Genomic DNA, 21679 nt, shown 5'->3' on the forward strand with positions numbered 1-21679 from the left:
GGGCCGCGTCAGTCCTCTGGCGCGATATCTGACAAAGGACTGATGCCAGCGGATTGATGAAAAGGGACTTAATATGAGGTTATAATCACAAATTAGGTTTTTTGCCTAATTTCTGATATTAACAAACTATATTTTTACAAATCATAGTTAACCATTTATAAATGAAAATAAAAATCGGATTAACAATAAAATAACGACTCACCATAGGACTGAAATGTTGACTGGCGCAGCAAGATTTTAGAGGACAAACACAACCCTAGCGCTGGTACAGTTATGACGGCCGTCAAAATATGCGGTGCACAAGTAACTTCATTACCAACATTAATACTTAGACAGGGATTTGACCTTGACTTGGTGATATTTAGCGAGAATTTCGAATTTAAAAAACACACAACGGACTGACTAGTGAAAACGATGACAAAGTTTAATTTAATTTTTTAAATAAAATGGAAAACATTGCGTTATGAAAGTTGTAGTATATAATACTATGTATATCAAAGATTGTAGTGAATTAGTAAGTTTTCTTAAATCGATGATAATGTTTAAACGATAGTCACTTGATTGTTGGTTTTCGGAGTTGTGACATGCCAAAGTACTGACGTTTGAGGTATTAATTTATTATTTTTATTCATTTGTATTTTAAATAAAGAAGTGAAATTGAGTGACCAAATAAAGGACGCTTCATTGTTTTAAAATAGATTGTTATTTGAATAAAATATAATAAGACTTTGTTTAAATTGGCTGATGACATCGAGTTACCCCATTTTTGTATAATCACCCACATATATCTAGGTTAAAACAGTAAGTACCTAATAATTCTTCATATTTTTTATATTTTGATAAAAATAATAATTTATTATGTTCATATCAACTACTACGCAAAATACATTAAAACTATTTAATTCGTAGTTAAATAGAAATAAATGTTATTTCCTTCATGCGCAATAAATGTTTCCATGAATAACATAAGGAAGAAAATTGTTTAGAATATAAATATTCACAAATGTAATTTTACTTGCAATTGATAATTAAGTTTACACATGTCATAGCTTAATACTTAGTTTATTAGATAAGGATTAACAAAATAAAGAAAAATAATAAATATCAACCTCTGAATGGTTTTTCATTTTAGATAATATCTATAAAGATTAGACTTACAAACCGTAATCAGGATGGAAAAATCTTACTTATTTAAATATGCTAAGCCAAAATTTGCAACCCCGTTACGACGAACAATGAAAATATCGAAAAAAAAGCTACATAATAAAATATAATGTTTTATATAAAAACCGGTTCATTCCGTCTAAACTTGGCAATGGTAAAAGGCATGGTCAAGATTTGAAAAATAACAGTACGCGATTCGCGAAGCATAGTCGCACGCGGCTTGACGCATTGCAAAAATGAGCATGAAAATATACACATTATTTATATTAATTATTTCCTTAAATTCAACATCAAGTAATGATGATTTTGAGGACTTAGTGACGGTATCCGACGAAGACTATGCAGTGCCAGAGCCAAGCGATTACTATGGATACGAATTTGGTAAAAAACAGAAAAGGCATACATCTGCTTATTATAAAAGCAGAGTTCTGGACGCTATGCTAAAAACTCCCATGTACCACCTGAATACATCAGAAAATGATGTATTTGCAGCGTTTAGAGATCACTACGAACTGCCGAAAGGTAAGTGCATGCATTTTGATTATGGCTTAAAACATTTGTAGTCCATGTAGGGTAGGTATTCATTGTTTCTATTTTTTTGTTGGCCTTTGTTATTCAATTCAGTTCTATGGCCATTACTATAACTAACAAATGTTTATACAAATATCTCCACGATCAAACCTCCTTCTAAACTTAGAATTTTATTGCAAGTTTATACGTTAGCTTAAAGCTTACAAGAGCTGCATACTTTGGTTAAATCTCTTTACATATTCATGGTACGTAGTTTAAATGCAGGTAATATTTCAAACAATGCATCTCTACTACTAAATACTGACTTCATTGCCCACTGTTGTGATCTTCATTTTTGTTAATACCATATGTAACCTATTTATTATTCTATTTCGATTCTTACTTTCATGTTCTTATCTATCTTCCGTTTTATTAATAGTCTTAAATTGGCAAAAAAACGGCATTAATTAATCCTAAAATATCTGTGCTATTAACACACATTCACTTAACCATTCAACATAACTGCTTCAAGCTTATTTGTTACAATAAACTGTTCCGCTATAAACGGTATACATATAGCTATACCTATATAGGTATATAAAGAGCTTTTGCATTTCAGGTTTCAAGGGACCGTTAAAGACATACGATTTTATCATTATCGGGGCTGGTTCTGCTGGTAGCGTCCTGGCTAATAGACTGAGCGAAGGCAAGAAGGCATCAGTACTATTATTGGAGGCTGGTGTTGGCGAGTCCATTATAGGAAGTGTGCCTATACTCGCGCCTTTGCTGCAGCAAACGGATTATGTATGGCCTTACCTTATGGAGCCTCAACCTGGGGTTTGTTTGGGTAAGATATTTAATTGGTAATAGGGAAATTTAATTTACTGCTTTTGTGTGAGCACAAAATGCTAATTTCAAGTTAGTTTACAACATATAACTGCTACTCGCTGGATTGCGGGACGAAGGCGAATATTGACGAAAAGCGTTATAAAGTAACTTTGTTTTTTGTTTAAATAAAATGGTATATTTAACATCACAAATCGATAAATCTTATTAATTGTAAAGACTGTGTGTAAAAACATCAATATTTTGGAAATGATTTTGTCATATGGAACGAAGAAACACTTTTTAAAGTTTTACAGTTAAAAACTTAAAAGCTTATGTGGTGACTAATAGGCTAATTTATATATTTTGTTTACGAAGTATTGATTAAGGATAAACGAAATTAAAATATTTTGTAGCATTCGCGTAAATAAATATAATCTATGCAATATGCATAGTATACAAGGAAGTCAGCGTCTATGTCCGTCAATCTATCAATTTTGCCAAATGCTTTCCGAAAAGCTTAATCTTTCTTATATATAAAAATGAATCGCAAAATGTGTTGGTAAGCGCATAATTCGAGAACGGCTGAACCGATTTCGATAATTCTTTTTTTATTATATTCCTTGAAGTACGAGGATGGTTCTTATGTAGAGAAAACGTAAACATGTACCACGGGCGAAGCCGGGGCGGACCGCTAGTTGGTTATAAAACTATTTCCTTCATCATTTTGAGCGTTATTTTAATCTTTATAATATTAAAATCCTAATTAAAGTGTAAGTATGTGGATAAAGTAAAACTTTTTCATGCTTTATATATTAAGTAGCAAACAGACCAAACAGTATACTTTCGTGACTAATAAATACGTAGGCCTCTGCGAAGCTAACATCAAATCCGCAAATTAATCGCAATTGTAAAACTTAATAGTTCTTTAAAATACTGTTTGTGCTTCTTTTAAAAGTCTACTTGAAATAAAACTATCAGACCATTTATTCTCATATAAATTAAAAGAAATTCAATTTCGAGGAACTTTGACAACAAATTTTGAACAAATTATTCAACATTGAAATATTAATCTTACAAAAACTACTTCCTGAACACGTTTGTTTTATATTAATAACGAGGTACTAATAACGTTATTAAAACTTAATGTTATGAAGACTAAAGAATTCTTTAGGTAGGTAAGGTTAGTAATTACGTTTTATGGATCAAAAGGTATATAGTGCTAAAAGTAAGTAAAGTTCGAACGAGTAGGTACAAATTATTCGAGATTAAATAATAATTATTGTTCTAAAGCTTAATTTTAACTTTCTAGCAAATATTTTTATACGTTCAGCGCTTTTTTTTTTAAATGGTACTCACTTTCTTTTCTTTATAAATAAAGAACCTTATAGATGGAAATTTTACTTGTATTTATCATAAAGATTATGCACACTGCATGTGCACAGGCTCCGAACATATTATGTGCGCTATGGTGTTTGTATTTGACTAGGTGTCGAATAGATAAATAATATACTTATAAAGTCATAACTAAAAAAAACAGGTAACATGACTGTAATAAATAATGTCATGTCACTTCCCTATATAATACATAGCAATAACAAAAGTCATAATTATAGAGACAACATTTATTTTAAATAATAATTAAGCCTTCGTTGTAAATATTTATATGTAATTGTAAAGTTGCACTAACCAGATTGTTATCTCTAAATAATACAAAAACACAAAAGCTACGTGTTTATTAAATACAAGGATGTCCAAAAAGGATATGTATTCGAATAAAAAAAAATACGTTGATACAATTTTTTGAATGTAACTGCTAAATTTACTATTTACATATTTTTATACAGCATACAAAAATGTTGGCCCCTACGCGACGCTATAAATTTTATTTATCGTCAAATTATTAAAATCAAAATTGTATATTTAAAGAATATGACACATTTTGTTACACCCTACAATTAATATCTATGACAAGCAAGCTCTAGAATTCAGATTATCGAACTTAGCCGAGACTTTGTTTTATTTACTACAAAAAACAGTCGTATCAGTAAGATTTTATTCCGGCATAGGCATTACAAATCATATGTATCATATAAATGAATATAAAAATAAATAAATCGAATACTGAATTTTATTTTTCAATGAGCTTTTCAGTATTTATAGAAAACCTACAATATGTAATCACTGAATAGTTGCATTTTATCTTTAATAGTACATATATTCAAAATTATTTTATTCACACAATTATTAAATCAAGGTAGTTTCCGGTGTGATATAATTCCGGTAATAACCTGTCTTAAAAAAAACTTGTTTGTGTCTGAAGTTTGAGACACTGATTTTTTTTATTATTTAAAGCATGCGCAGAGCTTTGACAATGAACCTCACATTGAGGTCGTATAAAATTATGCAACTGAGATATTGCAGCTTTTTTAATATTTTTTGCAAATTGTGTTTTTTTACGAAATTAAGATGGCAACCTTCATGTCTTAATTTAATGATCATAGATTATATTAAAATATGTTTTTTTTTATTATTTCAGGGATGGAAAACGAAAGATGTTTCTGGCCACGTGGTAGAGCTGTGGGAGGGTCGAGTGCTGTCAACTATATGATTTACACCCGTGGTATGCCTGTAGATTGGAATAGGATAGCTGCTAAGGGAAACTACGGATGGTACGTACCTACCTACTTCGTAAGACTAGATCGGTCAAAAGTACAATTTGAAAAATGTATTTTGTTATTATGTCTACTTCCTTACTTAGCTTTATTAATGGATAACATTAATGTGAAAGTATCTGTTAGTTTGACTTTCTTTATTTCTAGCCTAGGAGCGATTTTTAGTATGGTTTCTGTGTCTCAATAATTAGGAAACTAATCATAGGCTACTTTACCGCGGTTTAATCATTAGTAATGAAAAAAATTAAAAGAAAATCTTATGTAATGATTCATTACATAGGATTTTCTTTTAATCACGCGGGCGAAACCGCAGGTGGAAATCTAGTAATTTTATTATAACAAGGACAAGCATACTCAAATGGGATGTTCAGTCCAGTCCTGTAGTTACTAGCTATTAGATGTAGGTAATCCGATCCCATATTCTCATATGTCAATGTGGTTAGGACATGCCCTGTGTAATAATTTAATATCCTCAAAGAAGTGTATGCGAAAGAGAGAACTTATTATAGAATATTTTATTTATTGATTTATATATTCAACCATTTCTACCATTACAGTTTACCCAATGCGATATGCGGTCTAAGTTACAATACATTTTTCTTATTAATACATATTACATTACATTAATTTAGATATTAAGAAGAAGCATATTTTTACGTTTACATGAAATGGTTTTTAACAAATTTAAAATAAGTCACCATACCCTATGTGTGCGTCCACACTGAATGCGCGGTGGCGGCGGCCTAGGCGGGCGCGACGAGCGGGCGCTCGCGGTGGCCACACCGACGCGCGAGCTCAAGTAGCGGTTCGACGTTTTTCGGGTGTTGCAAACTTTGGACGATTTGCTATTTTTACTGGACAGTCCGATTTTGAGATGAGATCATTATAGAAGTTGTACACGAAATAAATAAAACAGAGGAATCGTTATTCCTTTGGTGATTCACCCGTTGGTGAATCTTATATGAAGAATTGAGATTATACCCTACAAAATTACTGAGGTGTATATAAGTGTTTTCTTATTCTTTAGAGGAGACCTTCACCCTCACTTGAGGAGGGGTTCATGTAAACAACTTTTGCACAAATTTACATACTTACATTATTTAATATTTTTTTTTCCATTACTTTACATGAAATAAAAGGTTTTTTATTTTATTTTATTTTATATAAGTGTTTTAGATTGAATCGCACTTATAAATAAAGAAGTTTCACTTCAACAATTAAGTATTAACCGCTATTTTACGAAAAACAATAAAGGATATAATATAAGAAGTCGAGCGACAAGACCGAACTGGTTTGATACCCCCGCCGTCCGCGCATTGGGTCGCTTGCTGACTAGGCCCGTAGTGTGGCCAGAACGCGCGGATAGGAGAGTTTGAAAACTACGCGCGCTGGCTCGCTCATTACCGTCGCACTAGGCTTCCGCCATAGTCATTTCAATGTGGACGCAAAGGCGCGTTTCATACGTTTGATATTTCGCGCCCGCCGTCGCAACCGCGCTAGGCTCGCAGTGTGGACTTACACTATGGTCTATGAGAGTCGTCACCCTTCCCAATTATAAAGTTAGGGGACGAGATGAAAGACAACAGGGGTGAGCGAGCGACATCATTCTACAACGCATGCAACGCAAATGCATTCAGCAAAAACTTAGGAAGATAATAATAAAACAAATTCCATATTTTCAGGTCATACGATGAAGTGTTGCCGTACTACATTAAATCTGAACGAGCGAATTTGCGTGGCTTAAAAAACTCTCCATATCACGGTAAAGACGGCGAACTTAGCGTAGAAGATATTCCATTTAGGTAACATAAATATCAATAAAGTAATTATGACAATTATCTTTAACATTATTATTGATGTATACATTCTGTTCGCAGGTCCAAATTGTCGAAAGCATTTTTAGACGCCGGTCAACTATTTGGTAATCGAAAAGTAGACTACAATAGCCCTGACGGATTCGGCTTCAGTTTCATTCAAGCTACGACAAATAAAGGGAAACGAGCAAGCAGTGCCACAGCTTTCCTTCATGATATTAAAAAACGAAAGAACCTACACATACTGACTAACAGTCGAGCCACTAAAATCCTAATTGATCCGCTTACAAAGACGGCATATGGAGTAGAATTTCAAAGACTCGGTAAAAAATATACAATCCACGCTGCGAAAGAAGTTATACTGTCAGCTGGACCTATTGAATCTCCGCATTTGCTCATGCTGTCCGGTGTGGGTCCACAACAACATTTAGAATCATTTGGAATTAACGTTGTACAAAATCTCCCGGTAGGTGAAACGTTATACGACCATATTTCTTTCCCTGGTCTTACGTTTCTATTGAATGGCACTCAGTTAACATTAGCTGAAAGGAAAATAGCCACATTACAAAATACAATACAATATACTCAGTATGGCGATGGACCTATGTCTTCACTAGCGGGTGTTGAAACAATTGGATATATTAAGACCCAGGAATCAAATGAATTCGGCGATGTTCCTGATATAGAACTAATTGGAACGTGTGCTTCTCTCGCATCAGATGAGGGTAACGTCGTAGCCAAAGGTCTGCGTCTTTCTAACAGGCTTTACAACAATTATTACAAGCCCGTCGAATATCTAGAATCTTTCACAGTTCTATTTATGTTGTTACATCCGAAATCGGTAGGCCATTTGAAGCTAGGATCTAAGAATCCGTTTGAACAACCAAAGCTTTATGGAAATTATCTAACCCACCCAAAAGATGTAGCGACAATGGTAGCTGCCATAAGATATATAATTAAACTCGTCGAGACCCCACCGTTCCTTAAATATGGATCTACTTTATATAATAAGAAATACCCAACATGCGTGCAGTTTGATTACGATAGTGATCAGTATTGGGAATGCGCAGTTCGGACGATAACAGCTACACTCCATCATCAAATAGCAACATGTAAGATGGGTCCACCTACTGATCCCATGGCTGTGGTTGATCCAGAGTTAAGGGTGTATGGTATCGGAAATTTACGAGTAATAGACAGTAGTATAATACCAGAAACAATAGCAGCCCACACGAATGCACCAGCTATTATGATTGGCGAAAAAGGAGCGGACCTAATAAAAGCAAGATGGGGCTTATTAGATAACTATGCTATGTTAAATAGATCGTAAAATTTTATTGTAAGCGCTGATGATGCTAATGTGATCAGTATATTTAAGAATGTGAGACACGTGTGTGTAATGTGTATGATATGATTGGTGTAAATGTTTTTTCGTGTAAATAACCAAATATGTAGTATCCTTTAGCACCTCCATTTATATTTAACTAGGTTTCCGCCCGCGGCTTCGCCCGCGCAGTCAAAGAAAAACCCGCATAGTTCCCGTTCCCGTGGGATTTTCGGGATTGCGTCATTTTCCCGGTATAAAAAGGTAGCCTATGTCCTTTCTCGGGTATCAAAATACCTCCATACCAAATTTCATGAAAATTGGTTCAGTAGTTTAGGCGTGATTGAGTAACAGACAGACAGACAGAGTTACTTTCGCATTTATAATTCAATATGGATGGATTCAATATGTATGGATTCTAGAGTTAATATTACATTGTTGTATTCTTGTATTGCTACGATTTTGAAGCTGCGTATTCAGTATACGATTGCAGCAATAATGATATAATTTTAAATATACCTACATTTTAAGAGTGTTATGTTAATTTAATTATTCTATGAATGAATCTTTAGTATCTACTTATTTATCTTCTTCTTCTTTCTTCTTCTTCTTTCTTATATATAAAAATGAATCGCAATATGTGTTGGTAAGCGCATAACTCGAGAACGGCTGAACCGATTTCGATAATTCTTTTTTTACTATATTCCTTGAAGTACGAGGATGGTTCTTATGTAGAGAAAACGTAAATATTATGTAACACGGGCGAAGACGGGGCGGACCGCTAGTATTAAAATAATAATTGCTCAAATAAATGATCATATCTTGCATTTATAAATTCGTTAGATATAATTATGTAGAGTAGCCTAGGGATTTACGATATTTAACATTTTTGTAAGCTAAAATGTATTACGGCAATTTAGGTTGATTACCCTAGTTGTAAGTGAGCATGAGGTCATCTCATTCAATTAACAAATAAAAGCAGTCAGCAAGGACGCTATATACCTATCTGATAAACAATTTCTACGCTTTGTCCATATTTTATTTTTAAGACAACGTATCTTATTTTTATGACGCCCGCGTCGTCGCGTCGATTCGTTACGATCATATGTATCGATAAGAGCTCAATCATACTTTCTCACGTTATCGTAGGTCGTTTATGAAAACGATTGACCGATAAAATCGATATAGGTATTTATACTTGACCATGAAATCGTCGTTAACATAATACATAATTAGTAATTACATAGTTAATATTATGTATGTACATTGTAAGGATACAATTAATGTATTAAAGCGATTATACACATTGTACCTATGTTCGATTTTTTTGGGACCTTTATGTTACTAGTTCTGGTCATGGCCAACCAGTTTTTGATTTTGAATTTGGCGACCTATGGAGAATTGTATAAGTCCAAAATTGAATACGAAACCATTCCTACTGTTTGTGCACAATGTCTTGTATCTATAATCTATATTGCGATGGCAACAAGGAAATAAATGATTTAACTTAAATTTCAAAGTATTTTAATTTTCCTTTTCCTTTTTCCTATAACCTACCTATATGCGTTACGTGTAAGTTTCCACAAGTTGTGAATATCATCCATACCTGAAACAATAAATGACGACTGTAACGAACCACAGACAAAAACCTATTATGTATTTCACTGAGGACTGAGGAGTGAGGAATGAGGATTGAGGACTATGGTAAAATTAATAATAATAATCACGTGCGTCGTGCATATCCACAACACAACTGATGAAAATATAATATAATACCTACATTGTGTATCATTATTTGTAATTTAATGAGAATTGTAATATATATAAAATTATTAAAAATAAATTACTCCCATCAAATTCTCCTTCGAAATTCTAGTAGGCAAATGTAGAGTACGTAACATGATACCTATTCATTGATAGAAACTATGAATCACGATCATTCGTGTCTAATGTGAAGCCCTTTTCGCGAGATTCAGTATCTTCTCTAAAAGTTATACATACTTCTTATATTTATACCGACAGCATTCGGTAGTCATGTATATTTATACAGTAGCTCTTATCATTCCATCAACATACTTTCGTGTTTGCTGTGATAAGAACCTTTACTACTTGTATGTGTATTTAAAAGGTCTAAATATAAACTTATCTTTAAATTACAAATACCTGTCATTCAGAAAATAATTATCAACTATACATTTGCATTTGCAAGGCGGCGATATCCAAAATTGTTATGGAGGAAAATATAATTTTACAATACCTGATACAATCAGCGCCTCGTTAGGTCCTACGGTGTGTATATTGCCCATTGTCTTATTCGCTTCTTACACTGGAAAAACTAGTATTTTAACTCAATTGTAATTAAAAAACAGAAAAAGCGTCGTATCACACATTCACACAAAATTAACAATAACAGTTAACACATCAAAAACAACACTCACACAAATTTAATAAAAATTTAACGCTAAATATGACATGTGTCACCACAGATGTGTCACTGTCAAATTGTTAGAATGTGTGAGTGTTGATTCAAATGGGACTCTTCAAATCCGGCTAGGAAAAGCTTTCTATGAAATATCACTATCACTACATAGTATAAAACAAAGTCGCTTTCCCTGTCCCTATGTCCCTATGTCCCTTTGTACGCTTAAATCTTTGAAACTACGCAACGGATTTTGATGCGGTTTTTTTTAATAGATAGAGTGATTCAAGAGGAAGGTTTATATGTATAATAACATCCATTAAATAGTGGAGAAGTACTGTTATTTTTGAGGTTTCTAATGTGATGTCGTAAAAAATTACATTTTTTCCGCTTACATTGCAAACGCAGGCTGAACCCTACGAGTTTTATCAAAATAATGTACTAAGTATTATACACATTGAAAAGGTCTACAGAAAAGTCCGCGATGGTATATGTCTATCTCTTATGGATAACCCACAATAACTTTTTTTTGTCATTTACTTTTTACGACAAATAATGGCTAATTTTCGATGCGATTTTAACCAATACAGCATTAATCCTTAACTAATTAAATACCTTGAATATATTGTTCATTTAATATAGATCTATATGGCCCTTTACACCGTATGATTTAAGTGAATATTTTCGAAGATATTACAGATTTAAAAATTGCGGGACGTAGCGTTTGCAGCGGTACCGGCCGGCCGGCTATCTATTTTATACCCGTGCGAATCCGGAGCGGGCCGCTATTGTTTTTATATACAACGTTCACAGTTTTTCTGTAGTGTATTAAGTATCAGCATTGCATCCGTGCGAAGCCGGGGCGGGTCGCTAGTGTACTATAAATTATGAATAATAAAAGTATGCACTCTAGGTTATTCCACGTCTTTGTTAAAATTAAAAATTTATTTATTTTCTATTATTCTGAAAGTTAATAGAAAGAAAATAGCAATCTGGGAAATTAATGATTTTTGGCTTGTAACAAAACTATCTGGTCTATAGTCTATACCCAAAAATACAGACGTTTCGTGATTATGAATTGTGATTGTTTGTACTTTGTAGTAACTAATAGTATTGGACAAGAATTAAATTAGGCATAGAAAATAAACGTTTTTACTAAAACATTAGATGTTTTGATTTTAACATTATAAAATTATTTTATTTTGTAAGTAAAATGCTATAACCTCAACTATAAATTATTTAGAATAACATTGTTCGTTGGCATAATGACAACGTTGTGAAGTGAAGAGAACATTTTTTTCAATACTTTACCCTCTTTTTTCTACCCATTGTTTGGTTTTAGATTCAGAAGCATTCAAGAACACAAAATGTCTGATACAAGTGATCTCGATCGTCAAATTGAGCAGTTGAAAAGATGTGAAATAATAATGGAGGGCGAGGTTAAAGCACTCTGTGCGAAGGCCCGTGAAATACTTGTAGAAGAAAGCAATGTTCAACGAGTAGATTCCCCAGTCACGGTATCTCAATTTATACTTTTTTAATTCATTTAGTATTACATAACTGTAAAGGTGGATAAATGAATCACATACATTTTCTCTATTTACCTATCGAGAAATGTTCCAAAGTATGTTTCAAACTTTTTTGATACTACAACATGGCATTTTCATTTTGTAAAGTAACATTTGTATACTAAATGAGAACATATCATATTTCAAACAAATTTTGTTATAGTTTATTAACTACTACTTTATTTAATTGATACATAACAAAATTATGTCAACACTAACATTTGAAATTATTTTAGGTGTGTGGTGATATTCACGGTCAATTCTATGACCTGAAGGAATTATTCAAAGTTGGCGGTGATGTACCTGAGACAAACTATTTATTTATGGGAGATTTTGTTGACAGAGGATTCTATTCTGTAGAGACATTTTTATTACTTCTCGCATTGAAGGTATGGATCATTTGTTTGTTTCTATTAAAATATGAAAGTTCAGTTTGCATTTATGAATGATTGAGAATGGATCTGTTTCTTCAATCTCAGTATATGTGGAGAAAATAATTTGAAAGCAAAGATAACCCTGCATAAGTATACGAAAATGATAAATTATTTATTAACTTGTTTAGGTAATATATTTATTTTCTATACAAATCTGTATAGAAAATAAATATATTACTTCTATTATTCACATAATCATGTGAATAATAGAAGTGAGACTATTTTACAAAGTTTAATATTTTAGGTTCGATACCCAGATCGCATTACATTAATTAGAGGTAACCATGAGTCAAGACAGATCACACAAGTGTATGGATTTTATGATGAATGCTTAAGAAAATATGGTTCCATTACTGTTTGGAGGTGAGTGATTTATGCATATATGACTCATAGCAATTACATTTTTTAATAAGGTCATGAACACTGTCAGTAACAGTTTAATATTTATATCTTATACTACCTGTACTCCATGGTTTTACCTGTATTGCTCTGCTCCTGTTGGTTGTAGCATGATGATATATAGCCTATAGCCTTCCTCGATAAATGGGCTATCTAACACTGAAAGAATTCTTCAAATCAGATCAGTAGTTCCCGAGATTAGCGCAATCAAACAAACAAACTGTTAGCGTTTTAATAATAGTATAGATTCTCGAGTGATGATATTTGTATCAAAATCCTCCGTATGTCTTGACCAATTTAATAAATTATTTCAGTATAGATCTGAGATGTCATATACTATTTTTTATACTAAGTCTGACCTAGAACAATAAATGCCATGTCAGCTAGCTTGTATTTAACATGTAAAAACTGTTCTTATAAAATGATAAGGAAGGAAAAAGAAACAATGAATTGACCTGGTTTAAGAATAGTGATGTATGGTGTGTTATAAAGTTACTAGCTTTCTGCTCGTGGCATCGCCCACTTTGTCTAAAACCTAATAAATGGTATACTCAAACCTTCCTCTTGAATCACTATCTATAAAAAAAGACTTGTGGCACTCGGGGACTGCCGCGGTAAAGCTATTGCATGCTGTGCCTTCAAGCCACACCTCCGTGCCCGTCGGAGTGGGGAGCGTGAGGTTTTTCGTTACGGAATTTCTCAATTCGGTCCCCGCGCTCACGGCCCGCAATAGAAGCTATGCAATAGCTTAAAAAAAACTTATTAAAGTCTGTTGCATAGATTTAAAGATTTAAGCATATAATATTGGGACATAGGGGAGAAAGCGATTTTGTTTTATACTATGTAGTGATTAATACTTGATCACAGTTTTGGCAGCCTCTTCAAATTGTTATGATGCTTTTATTTAACCTTATTGATGGTCAAATGTTTTACCTTCACCTTAAATAGTGATGACAAATTGAAATCAAATCACCTGTTTATTGTGAACTTAAATGTATTTATAGATTATCAAAGAAAGTATTATTTGTACAAAAACATATAACCACATACCTAATTAATAAATCATCATTATTTGAGTACCACTAGTACATTTCTTTAATTGAATATTTTATTTTGGAAATCTGATATGCATTTAAAAATACATCAAGTAAAAGTTGTTACAAAATAGGAATACAATTGATGAATTTAGAAACTTTTGTCTTTGTGAAAGAACAACTTATTACATTATTAACAGTAACAAAAACAATTAAATGATAATCATAGAAATTAGTAAGGTTTTCTCAACATATTATAGTACCACAAATATATTTGAAACCAAGAACTATTGATTATGTAGTCCCACTTTCACGTAAAACTAATAATATGAATTTGTTTGTTTGAAGGCGCTAATCTCAGGAACTACTGAACTGATTTCAAAAATTCTTTCACCGTTGGATATGCAGATGATCTCTGAGCACTGTAGGCTGTTTGTACCACAGGCAAAGAGGAGATAGAACACTGCTTTCTTATAAAAATATATTTTTAATAATTCTATATGAGATTATAACAAGTTATTATAATTGAGTAATGTGAAAGATTTTATATATTTTCTACATTCAAACCAATAATTCGCAGGTACTGCACAGAAATATTCGACTACCTGTCCTTGTCAGCTATAATAGACGGGAGAATATTCTGTGTCCACGGCGGTCTGAGTCCGTCCATACAGACGTTGGACCAGATTCGCACTATTGACCGTAAGCAGGAGGTCCCGCATGATGGGCCTATGTGCGATCTGTTGTGGAGTGACCCTGAAGGTATTTTAACTATTCTCTTATAGTGTTAGGTTATTAATGTTAAAATGAAAGAGTTCCTTTCCTCTTATCTTCTTAATATATATAAATCTTGTGTCACAATGTGCAGTTCGATCCAACTTGAGAGATAGGATAGCTTTTATCCCGGAAATCCCACGAGAAAGGGAATTATGCGGGGTTTTCTCTGAAAACGCGGACAAAGCCTAATGTATAAGTGTATGGGTTAAAGCTAGTATGTATAAGTGTATGGGGCAGTTGGCAGATGTATTTCTCTATTATTTGTGTTTGCTTACTGCACTGTAATACTTTGGTTTAGTGGTACAAATGGTTTGTTTTATTGGTACAAATGTAGCTTTCTGATTGTAAAAAAAAAACAATTAATTTTTGTTAATTGTAGCTAATAAAAACTTTCCTCTTCATAACATTCTTCTTAGACATTCTTACATCTATGACTAGCGGTCCGCCCCGGCTTCGCCCGTGGTACCTACATGTTTAAACTATCCTATCTCTCAAGTTGAATCGAACTGCACGTGGTGTGCGAATTTTATTATAATCGGTTAAGTGGTTTAGGAGTCCATTGAGGACAAACATTGTGACTTGAGATTTATATATATTAAGATATTGTACAGATAAAGATAAAATCCAAAATTAAGAAACATCTCTACCATTTTTTTTTTTTACAAATGTTTGTCTATACTCTATAGTCTATACTCTATACCATTGTTTTATCTATCATCAGATACCCAAGGCTGGGGTGTATCACCACGAGGCGCTGGTTACCTCTTCGGGTCAGATGTAGTAGCGCAGTTCAATGTATCTAACGACATAGACATGATATGCCGCGCGCATCAACTAGTCATGGAGGGGTACAAGTGGCACTTTAACGAGACGGTACTCACCGTGTGGTCCGCGCCTAATTATTGTTATAGGTCAGTTTGGAGATACTTTTTATCTATATTTTCATATAATATTTTTTTTGTGTTTGATTTTTTTTACTCTAGAAGTTTTTAGTTTACAGTGAAATTGAATTTTATTTTTTTTATCTGAATAATGTAATTGGCGATTGGATATTATTTATTATAAAAGCAGAAGTAAATTTTCATTTATTATGAAAAAATATTTTTAATTGCAACAAATAAACACCGTTGCTTTCGCAAATGGTTTATTGACTGTTAAGTTACTTAATTATCCTAATTTTTGGTCAATTTTTAAAAGGTTTCCTCTCATAAAATTCTTCTATTTAAAATAACGAACACAACAAAAATGTACTTAACCCATTGAGCCCTGAACGGCCTGATCGGTCCATGTGATTCTGGGGCCTGAGTTATTAATGTGTAAAATCGGTCCAGCCGTTCACGAGTGAATCCAAGGTAAATATAATTTATTGAAAATATTTTTAATTTGTATTCCAGATGTGGTAACGTAGCAGCAATATTAGAACTGAATGAGAATCTCCAACGCGAGTTTACGATATTCGAAGCGGCACCCCAAGAGTCCCGAGGAGTGCCCTCTAAAAAGCCGCAACCAGACTACTTCTTATAATGTCTCCTACAGTAACATTGTAATAGAGTGAACCAAGAAGCTTATATCTAATACACTGGAGATTTCAGTATGAACATTAACTTGTAACAAGAAAATATGACCCTAACTAACTACCTAGGTGTGAAAGGGATAAAAAAACATACAGGCGTCATTCAACGTCATATTTTCTTGTTACAAGTTAATGTTCATACTGAAATCTCCAGTGTATTTAGATATAAGCTTCTTGGAGTGAATGTATAAGTATTGGAATAACTTGAAATGTATAGCTGTAGATGTAATTGTTGATTTATGATTTACTAGCTGGGTACCGCGGTTTTACTCGTATTACTCTGCTCTTATCGGTCTTAGCGAGATGTTATAATATGTATTAATAGCCTTTCTTGATAAATGGACTATCTAACAGATAATTTTTCAAACCAGGTCCGTGTTTCCTGATATTCTCAAAGCAAATGAAACTCTTCAGTTTTATAATAATTATTAGTAAAGAGCTGTTTCTGGTACTTCTAAATGATAAAAGGAATAAGTTTAGTTGAAGCTTTATAGTGTTAATAACTTTGCAGGCAAATAATTATTAAGTAGTGTTTTACATATATACGAAAAACTATAAAGTAATTCTTCATTTGTTTATATTTAGATGCTCATCTGTACCATCCTAAATTGACTCTATAATTATTACAATCTTCAGCTATACATTTGTAAGTATTAACTTTCTGATTGTCTTTGTGTTAGTGACAAAACATTTTAAAGTGGAATTGTTTTGTGATGTTAAGACTGCCAAGTGTAACAATTTAAGCTATGAGTGACTAAAGTACATGGCGTGACCCTTTTGTTAGCAAATTGTTTGTATGCGAGTTATCGTACTAGGTTTTATATATTCAGTGTGTATCGTAATAGGAAAAGTTGAATGATAGAATAAGCGACAAAACTCAAAATTATAGATATTGTGCTGTTTACGGATGTATTTCATCAGAAAAACGCGAATTTTTTTTACGCTAGTCACAAATGTGCCAACCATAAAGCGTTAACACACACATTTGCAGTCTCTACAGTGTGACTGTCAAAACGATAATTTTGTATGGAGTGTCCGGGGTGTGCCTAAACTTTGGAGTTAATCCTGTTAGAAATTAGAAAGAAACAGAACGGTCGGTACTCTCCCCGCCTCAGCCCTACAGCCACTGCGGTCAAGCTATAGTAATATGATGTGGTTTATAGAAAATTGTATGGTTTTGTTCATATGTAGTTAAAGCTAATCTTTTCTATACCAGTGGGAAAATGTTAGCAGGTTTTTGAATTGTTGAATGTAAAACGAAACAAGGTTATTTAGAAAGGGGAATCACTGTTAAAAGTAGGTTTATGGTACTTAACTAGTAAGAATTATTGTTAATCCTGTCATAACAACTTCCTATATTTATAATTTTGCTACATAAAATCTTTTCAGATCCCCTTTCTAATTAACCTTGTTTTCTTCAGTCATTATATTATTACATCTGAATTCTGATCATTCTTATTTCTTTATGTATATATTACTGTATGCTGTGATTTATGTGTAATTTCTATAGAATAAAACCATTTTTAAAGAACAGAGGAATACTGTATAATTGTTATAACCGTAAAACACTTCTATCGTTCAACTTTTCTGATTATTGTATTATTTATTTCAATTACCTTACAGTTATATAAATAATTTGCTAAGTATCTCATTATTTTACGAAAGAAATACTAATTTGTTTATTCTGTTAGAAAGACTGTAATCAATTTAATTATAACCGAGTTCTAACTTATTGAAAAGTGAAATATGTTTAATACAAATCGAAAATTCAGTATTAACACTGAACTTGCAAATATTTAGCATAAAAATGCAGTATGTGATAAAACACTGCCAGATGCTCCGTAAATTAAAATAGTTGGTAAAGTCTAGTTGCTAGTGTATGTTGTGTATTGTGGGTGATTTAATATTTAGATTTAAATCGAGAAAACTTGAAGCTATTCATTTCTTGAAAATTTCTTCATGATTTACTATATCGAACAAATTCATTTAGCTGTAAAATATCAACCTATGTACATAATATGTAGTAATCGCCGAATTTTACATAAATACACTTAATCATAAATCACTTGATTGTCAAGTTTGTTAATGTAATCGTAATTTTTAAATTAACTGTATTGAAATTTGAAACATGTTTTTGTAAGAATTTTTTGACATGGCGATTAAACTGTGCCTAATTATTTAAAGCAACCTACATATAATAATAATATGCAAAATAGATTTTTAAATAAGCCACATTTACATTTCAACTTGCAACTCTAATTAGAATTTAACTACTACGAGACCAATCAATCCAAATATAGGTTACTTTGATTGCTGTTGAAATTTGAGATTTAAGCACTAGTAAATATAGTTCAAATGACTTCGTAGGTTAAGGTTACCTTTTCATTTATTTAAAATGTTACGATTAGTTTTCTATCTCTCGAAACTTGATAGAGTAAACTTTTCTGAATTAAGTCATGTCATTGTTTTTAGGAAGCGAAGTAGTTGTATGGATAAGCGTTAATAATATTTAAGACTTTCTCAATAAATTAATGTTATTTGAAAGAGATGTGACTAGAAAAGTATTTGGAAATTGGAATAACTATAACTATTACTTGAGTCATGGAAGAAATAGGCATATAAATCTATCTCACTCACCCATTGCTATTTTAATTTTTAGTCTATTTTCAAAGATTCAAATATGTATCATAATATAGTTTTGAATATTGAATTGATGCAGTATTTCATAAATTCATATGAGAATGAGGGCGTACGGCCTATAGTCCACGTAGTAATTATTTCCACAAGCAGTAACACTTTTGATTGTTCCTATGCAAGATGCAAGCATTCGTCTTGCAATAGTCAATAGATGAAAGCGTTATTACGTGGACAATAGGCCTTAGTAAGAGTGCATTTAGTTGTCGAAAAAATCATAATTAATTATCCATTGAATTTGACCTACTTTAAAATTATTAATTCTATGTAATTAATAATATTGTGAACGCAGCCTTGTGTTAATAACAATACTGCATTCGAATCATGTTTTGATATGATCTCCAAAATACATTGTTTTTGTTTATAAAAAAGAAACTACTCAGAAAAGCGCGATATTGATTATTCTGTATTTACTATTGTAATTTTGTTATATCTAGCCAAAAGTCATAACAGTTAAGTCATAGAAAGAGTTAAATTTACAAGTACAATATAAAAATGTGTAATAATGGTTCATACAAAAGCTGGAATATTTGATTTCGCTTTTTATGAGAAGTCTAATTATTTGATTAATCTTTAAGCTATTCTGATTCCTGTATCTGTAACTTGCATACTTTGTAAAATAATAATTTAATTGATCTTTAATTCGTAACTTTTATTTCAAATAAGAATTTTGTAATCTATTCTTTCTTCTTTTTATAAAAATAAAACAAAAGAAATGCCATTACTTTTTTATTCAACATATTCTTATCCTATATAAGGTAACATTGCATATCCTGTTAAATATTATCCTATTATTCCATTATAATAGATGTCAAGAGCATACATTATTACAAAGCTCTGTTAATATGTCTCCACATTTAGTAGAAACTTTAATATCAACAATATCGTCAGCACGCGTAGGTCCTATGTTGAGAACAGCGATCTTCTTTCCTTCCTCCTTGGCTTGTAGTATAATTCTATAACTAGAGTACACAGTCAAACTAGAACCGAGTACAAATATAGCGTCACTGTTTGTTACTTCACTTTTAACCTTCTCAACTCTTGCTTTTGGCACATTGTCTCCAAAGAACACTATATCTGGTTTTAATGGCCCTTCACATTTAGGGCATAGAGGTGTGCGGAAGCTATCTACTTGTTCCTGAAAGAAAATGTTTTAAATTTAGTTCATGAGTAAATGAATATTGTGGTATATTGTACTTTATACATAAACTTGTAAAATGGCATTTAATAAATGTCTATACTCTATAACCATTTTTATATTACAATTAGCAATAGGACCTTATACCATTACTCAAGGATTACTGTGATTTTTTTATTGAGACCCAGCAAGAACCCATATAAACTTGAATTAATTTTCTACTAAAATGTTAAATAACCTTAGAAAGTTCAACATCTCCATCAGGCCTAATCATACCAAAGCTGCTCTCCATAGCGGGGTTGTTCCTTAATAATTCCTCTTGTAGTTTAAATCTATCTATTTCGTATGGGCAATTCAAACATTTCACTATATACCCTGTACCATGCAGTTCTATTACATTATCTGAGCCTGCTTTATGATGCAACCGGTCCACATTTTGTGTTACAATTGATGTTACTTTTCCTGCCTAAAATTGAAAACCATCTTTAGTAAGAGACTAAAAACATACATATTACATGTTTTAACTATATAATAAAATAAGGTATAGGTACATATTAGTATAAATTTACCTTTTGCAAATCCCTGATAGCAATATGTGTAGAATTTGGTTGTATAGAACTAAATCTTGGCCATCCAACAAAATTCCTAGCCCAGTACCTCTGCCTCACTTTTGGATATTTAACAAACTCTTGATATTGTATTGGTTTGTGATTCGTTCGTGCGTATAAGCCCACCTCTTCAGATCTATAGTCAGGTATGCCTTTGAACGTTTGATTAATATTTCCAATAAAAAAAATTAAAAAAATTTCTACATAATTTTTCAAAGTAAACACTTAATTTTTAATAAATACTATCTTACCAGATTCTGTGGATATACCAGCCCCCGTCAGAATTAAAATTTTATTATGTTGGTATAAAAAATTTAAAAGGTTATTGAAATCTTTTTCATTTGGTGGTTTGTAAGAAGGAACATAAACAATTTGCCTTAAAATTAAGCTGCTCTGAAATAATTTTCTGTAAGTCAACTGCATTTTTGGTACTTTAATTCTAACATTTGCAAAAATCAATTAATAATTTATATAATTTTATTAAAATCTAATTGCAGCGCAATAACAATTATGTACCATCACCCCACTATATATTAATAATACCTACCTCAGAGGATACCTACCTATTCATGACATTTGACAAATGTCAAAGAAAAATGTCAATTGTCAACAATTAATACTCGTGAGTCGTGACCACAAAATTGAAACCACTAGACTTGGCCTTTGGGCAAGAATTTAATTTTTTTTTGTCGACCACAACAGCTACAACACATCAATTCATAT

At 32.2% G+C, this 21679-nt stretch overlaps 4 protein-coding genes across 5 annotated transcripts in view; 2 read left to right on the plus strand and 2 right to left on the minus strand.

Annotated features, from left to right (window-relative positions):
* Positions 1-10743, minus strand: part of Flo2 (flotillin-2) — a 220093-nt gene extending 209350 nt beyond the window's left edge. For both annotated transcript variants that reach the window (XM_090114259.1, XM_090114260.1), the window contains exon 1: positions 10570-10743. In XM_090114259.1, coding sequence (XP_089970385.1) covers positions 10570-10618 — 49 coding nt within the window. In that variant the 5' untranslated portion in view covers positions 10619-10743. The remainder of the gene's footprint in view (positions 1-10569) is intronic.
* On the plus strand, positions 1363-9541 carry LOC149899192 (glucose dehydrogenase [FAD, quinone]-like). Its single transcript, XM_090114253.1, has 5 exons — positions 1363-1686; positions 2294-2521; positions 5039-5171; positions 6857-6976; positions 7052-9541. The coding sequence occupies exons 1-5, from the start codon at positions 1401-1403 to the stop codon at positions 8316-8318; spliced, it is 2034 nt and encodes a 677-aa protein (XP_089970379.1). The 5' UTR covers positions 1363-1400; the 3' UTR covers positions 8319-9541.
* Positions 10744-11777: 1034 nt separating the features above from the next.
* Pp4-19C (protein phosphatase 19C) lies at positions 11778-19931 on the plus strand. Its single transcript, XM_090114435.1, has 7 exons — positions 11778-11935; positions 12074-12248; positions 12536-12688; positions 12978-13096; positions 14747-14928; positions 15665-15854; positions 16338-19931. Exons 2-7 carry the CDS (start codon positions 12099-12101, stop codon positions 16465-16467), a joined length of 924 nt encoding a protein of 307 aa, XP_089970561.1. The 5' UTR covers positions 11778-11935; positions 12074-12098; the 3' UTR covers positions 16468-19931.
* Sirt4 (NAD-dependent protein deacylase sirtuin-4) lies at positions 19927-21485 on the minus strand. Its single transcript, XM_090114436.1, has 4 exons — positions 21208-21485; positions 20918-21108; positions 20587-20814; positions 19927-20348 (listed from the first exon to the last, which is right to left on the minus strand). The coding sequence occupies exons 1-4, from the start codon at positions 21377-21379 to the stop codon at positions 20022-20024; spliced, it is 918 nt and encodes a 305-aa protein (XP_089970562.1). The 5' UTR covers positions 21380-21485; the 3' UTR covers positions 19927-20021.
* Between the last annotated feature and the right edge of the window lie 194 nt (positions 21486-21679).

The sequence above is a fragment of the Colias eurytheme genome, chromosome 21, assembly GCF_061535395.1.
Source record: "Colias eurytheme isolate Ceu_HAF_F1 chromosome 21, ilColEury1 Martin Lab GWU primary, whole genome shotgun sequence".
Lineage (NCBI taxonomy): Eukaryota > Metazoa > Arthropoda > Insecta > Lepidoptera > Pieridae > Colias > Colias eurytheme.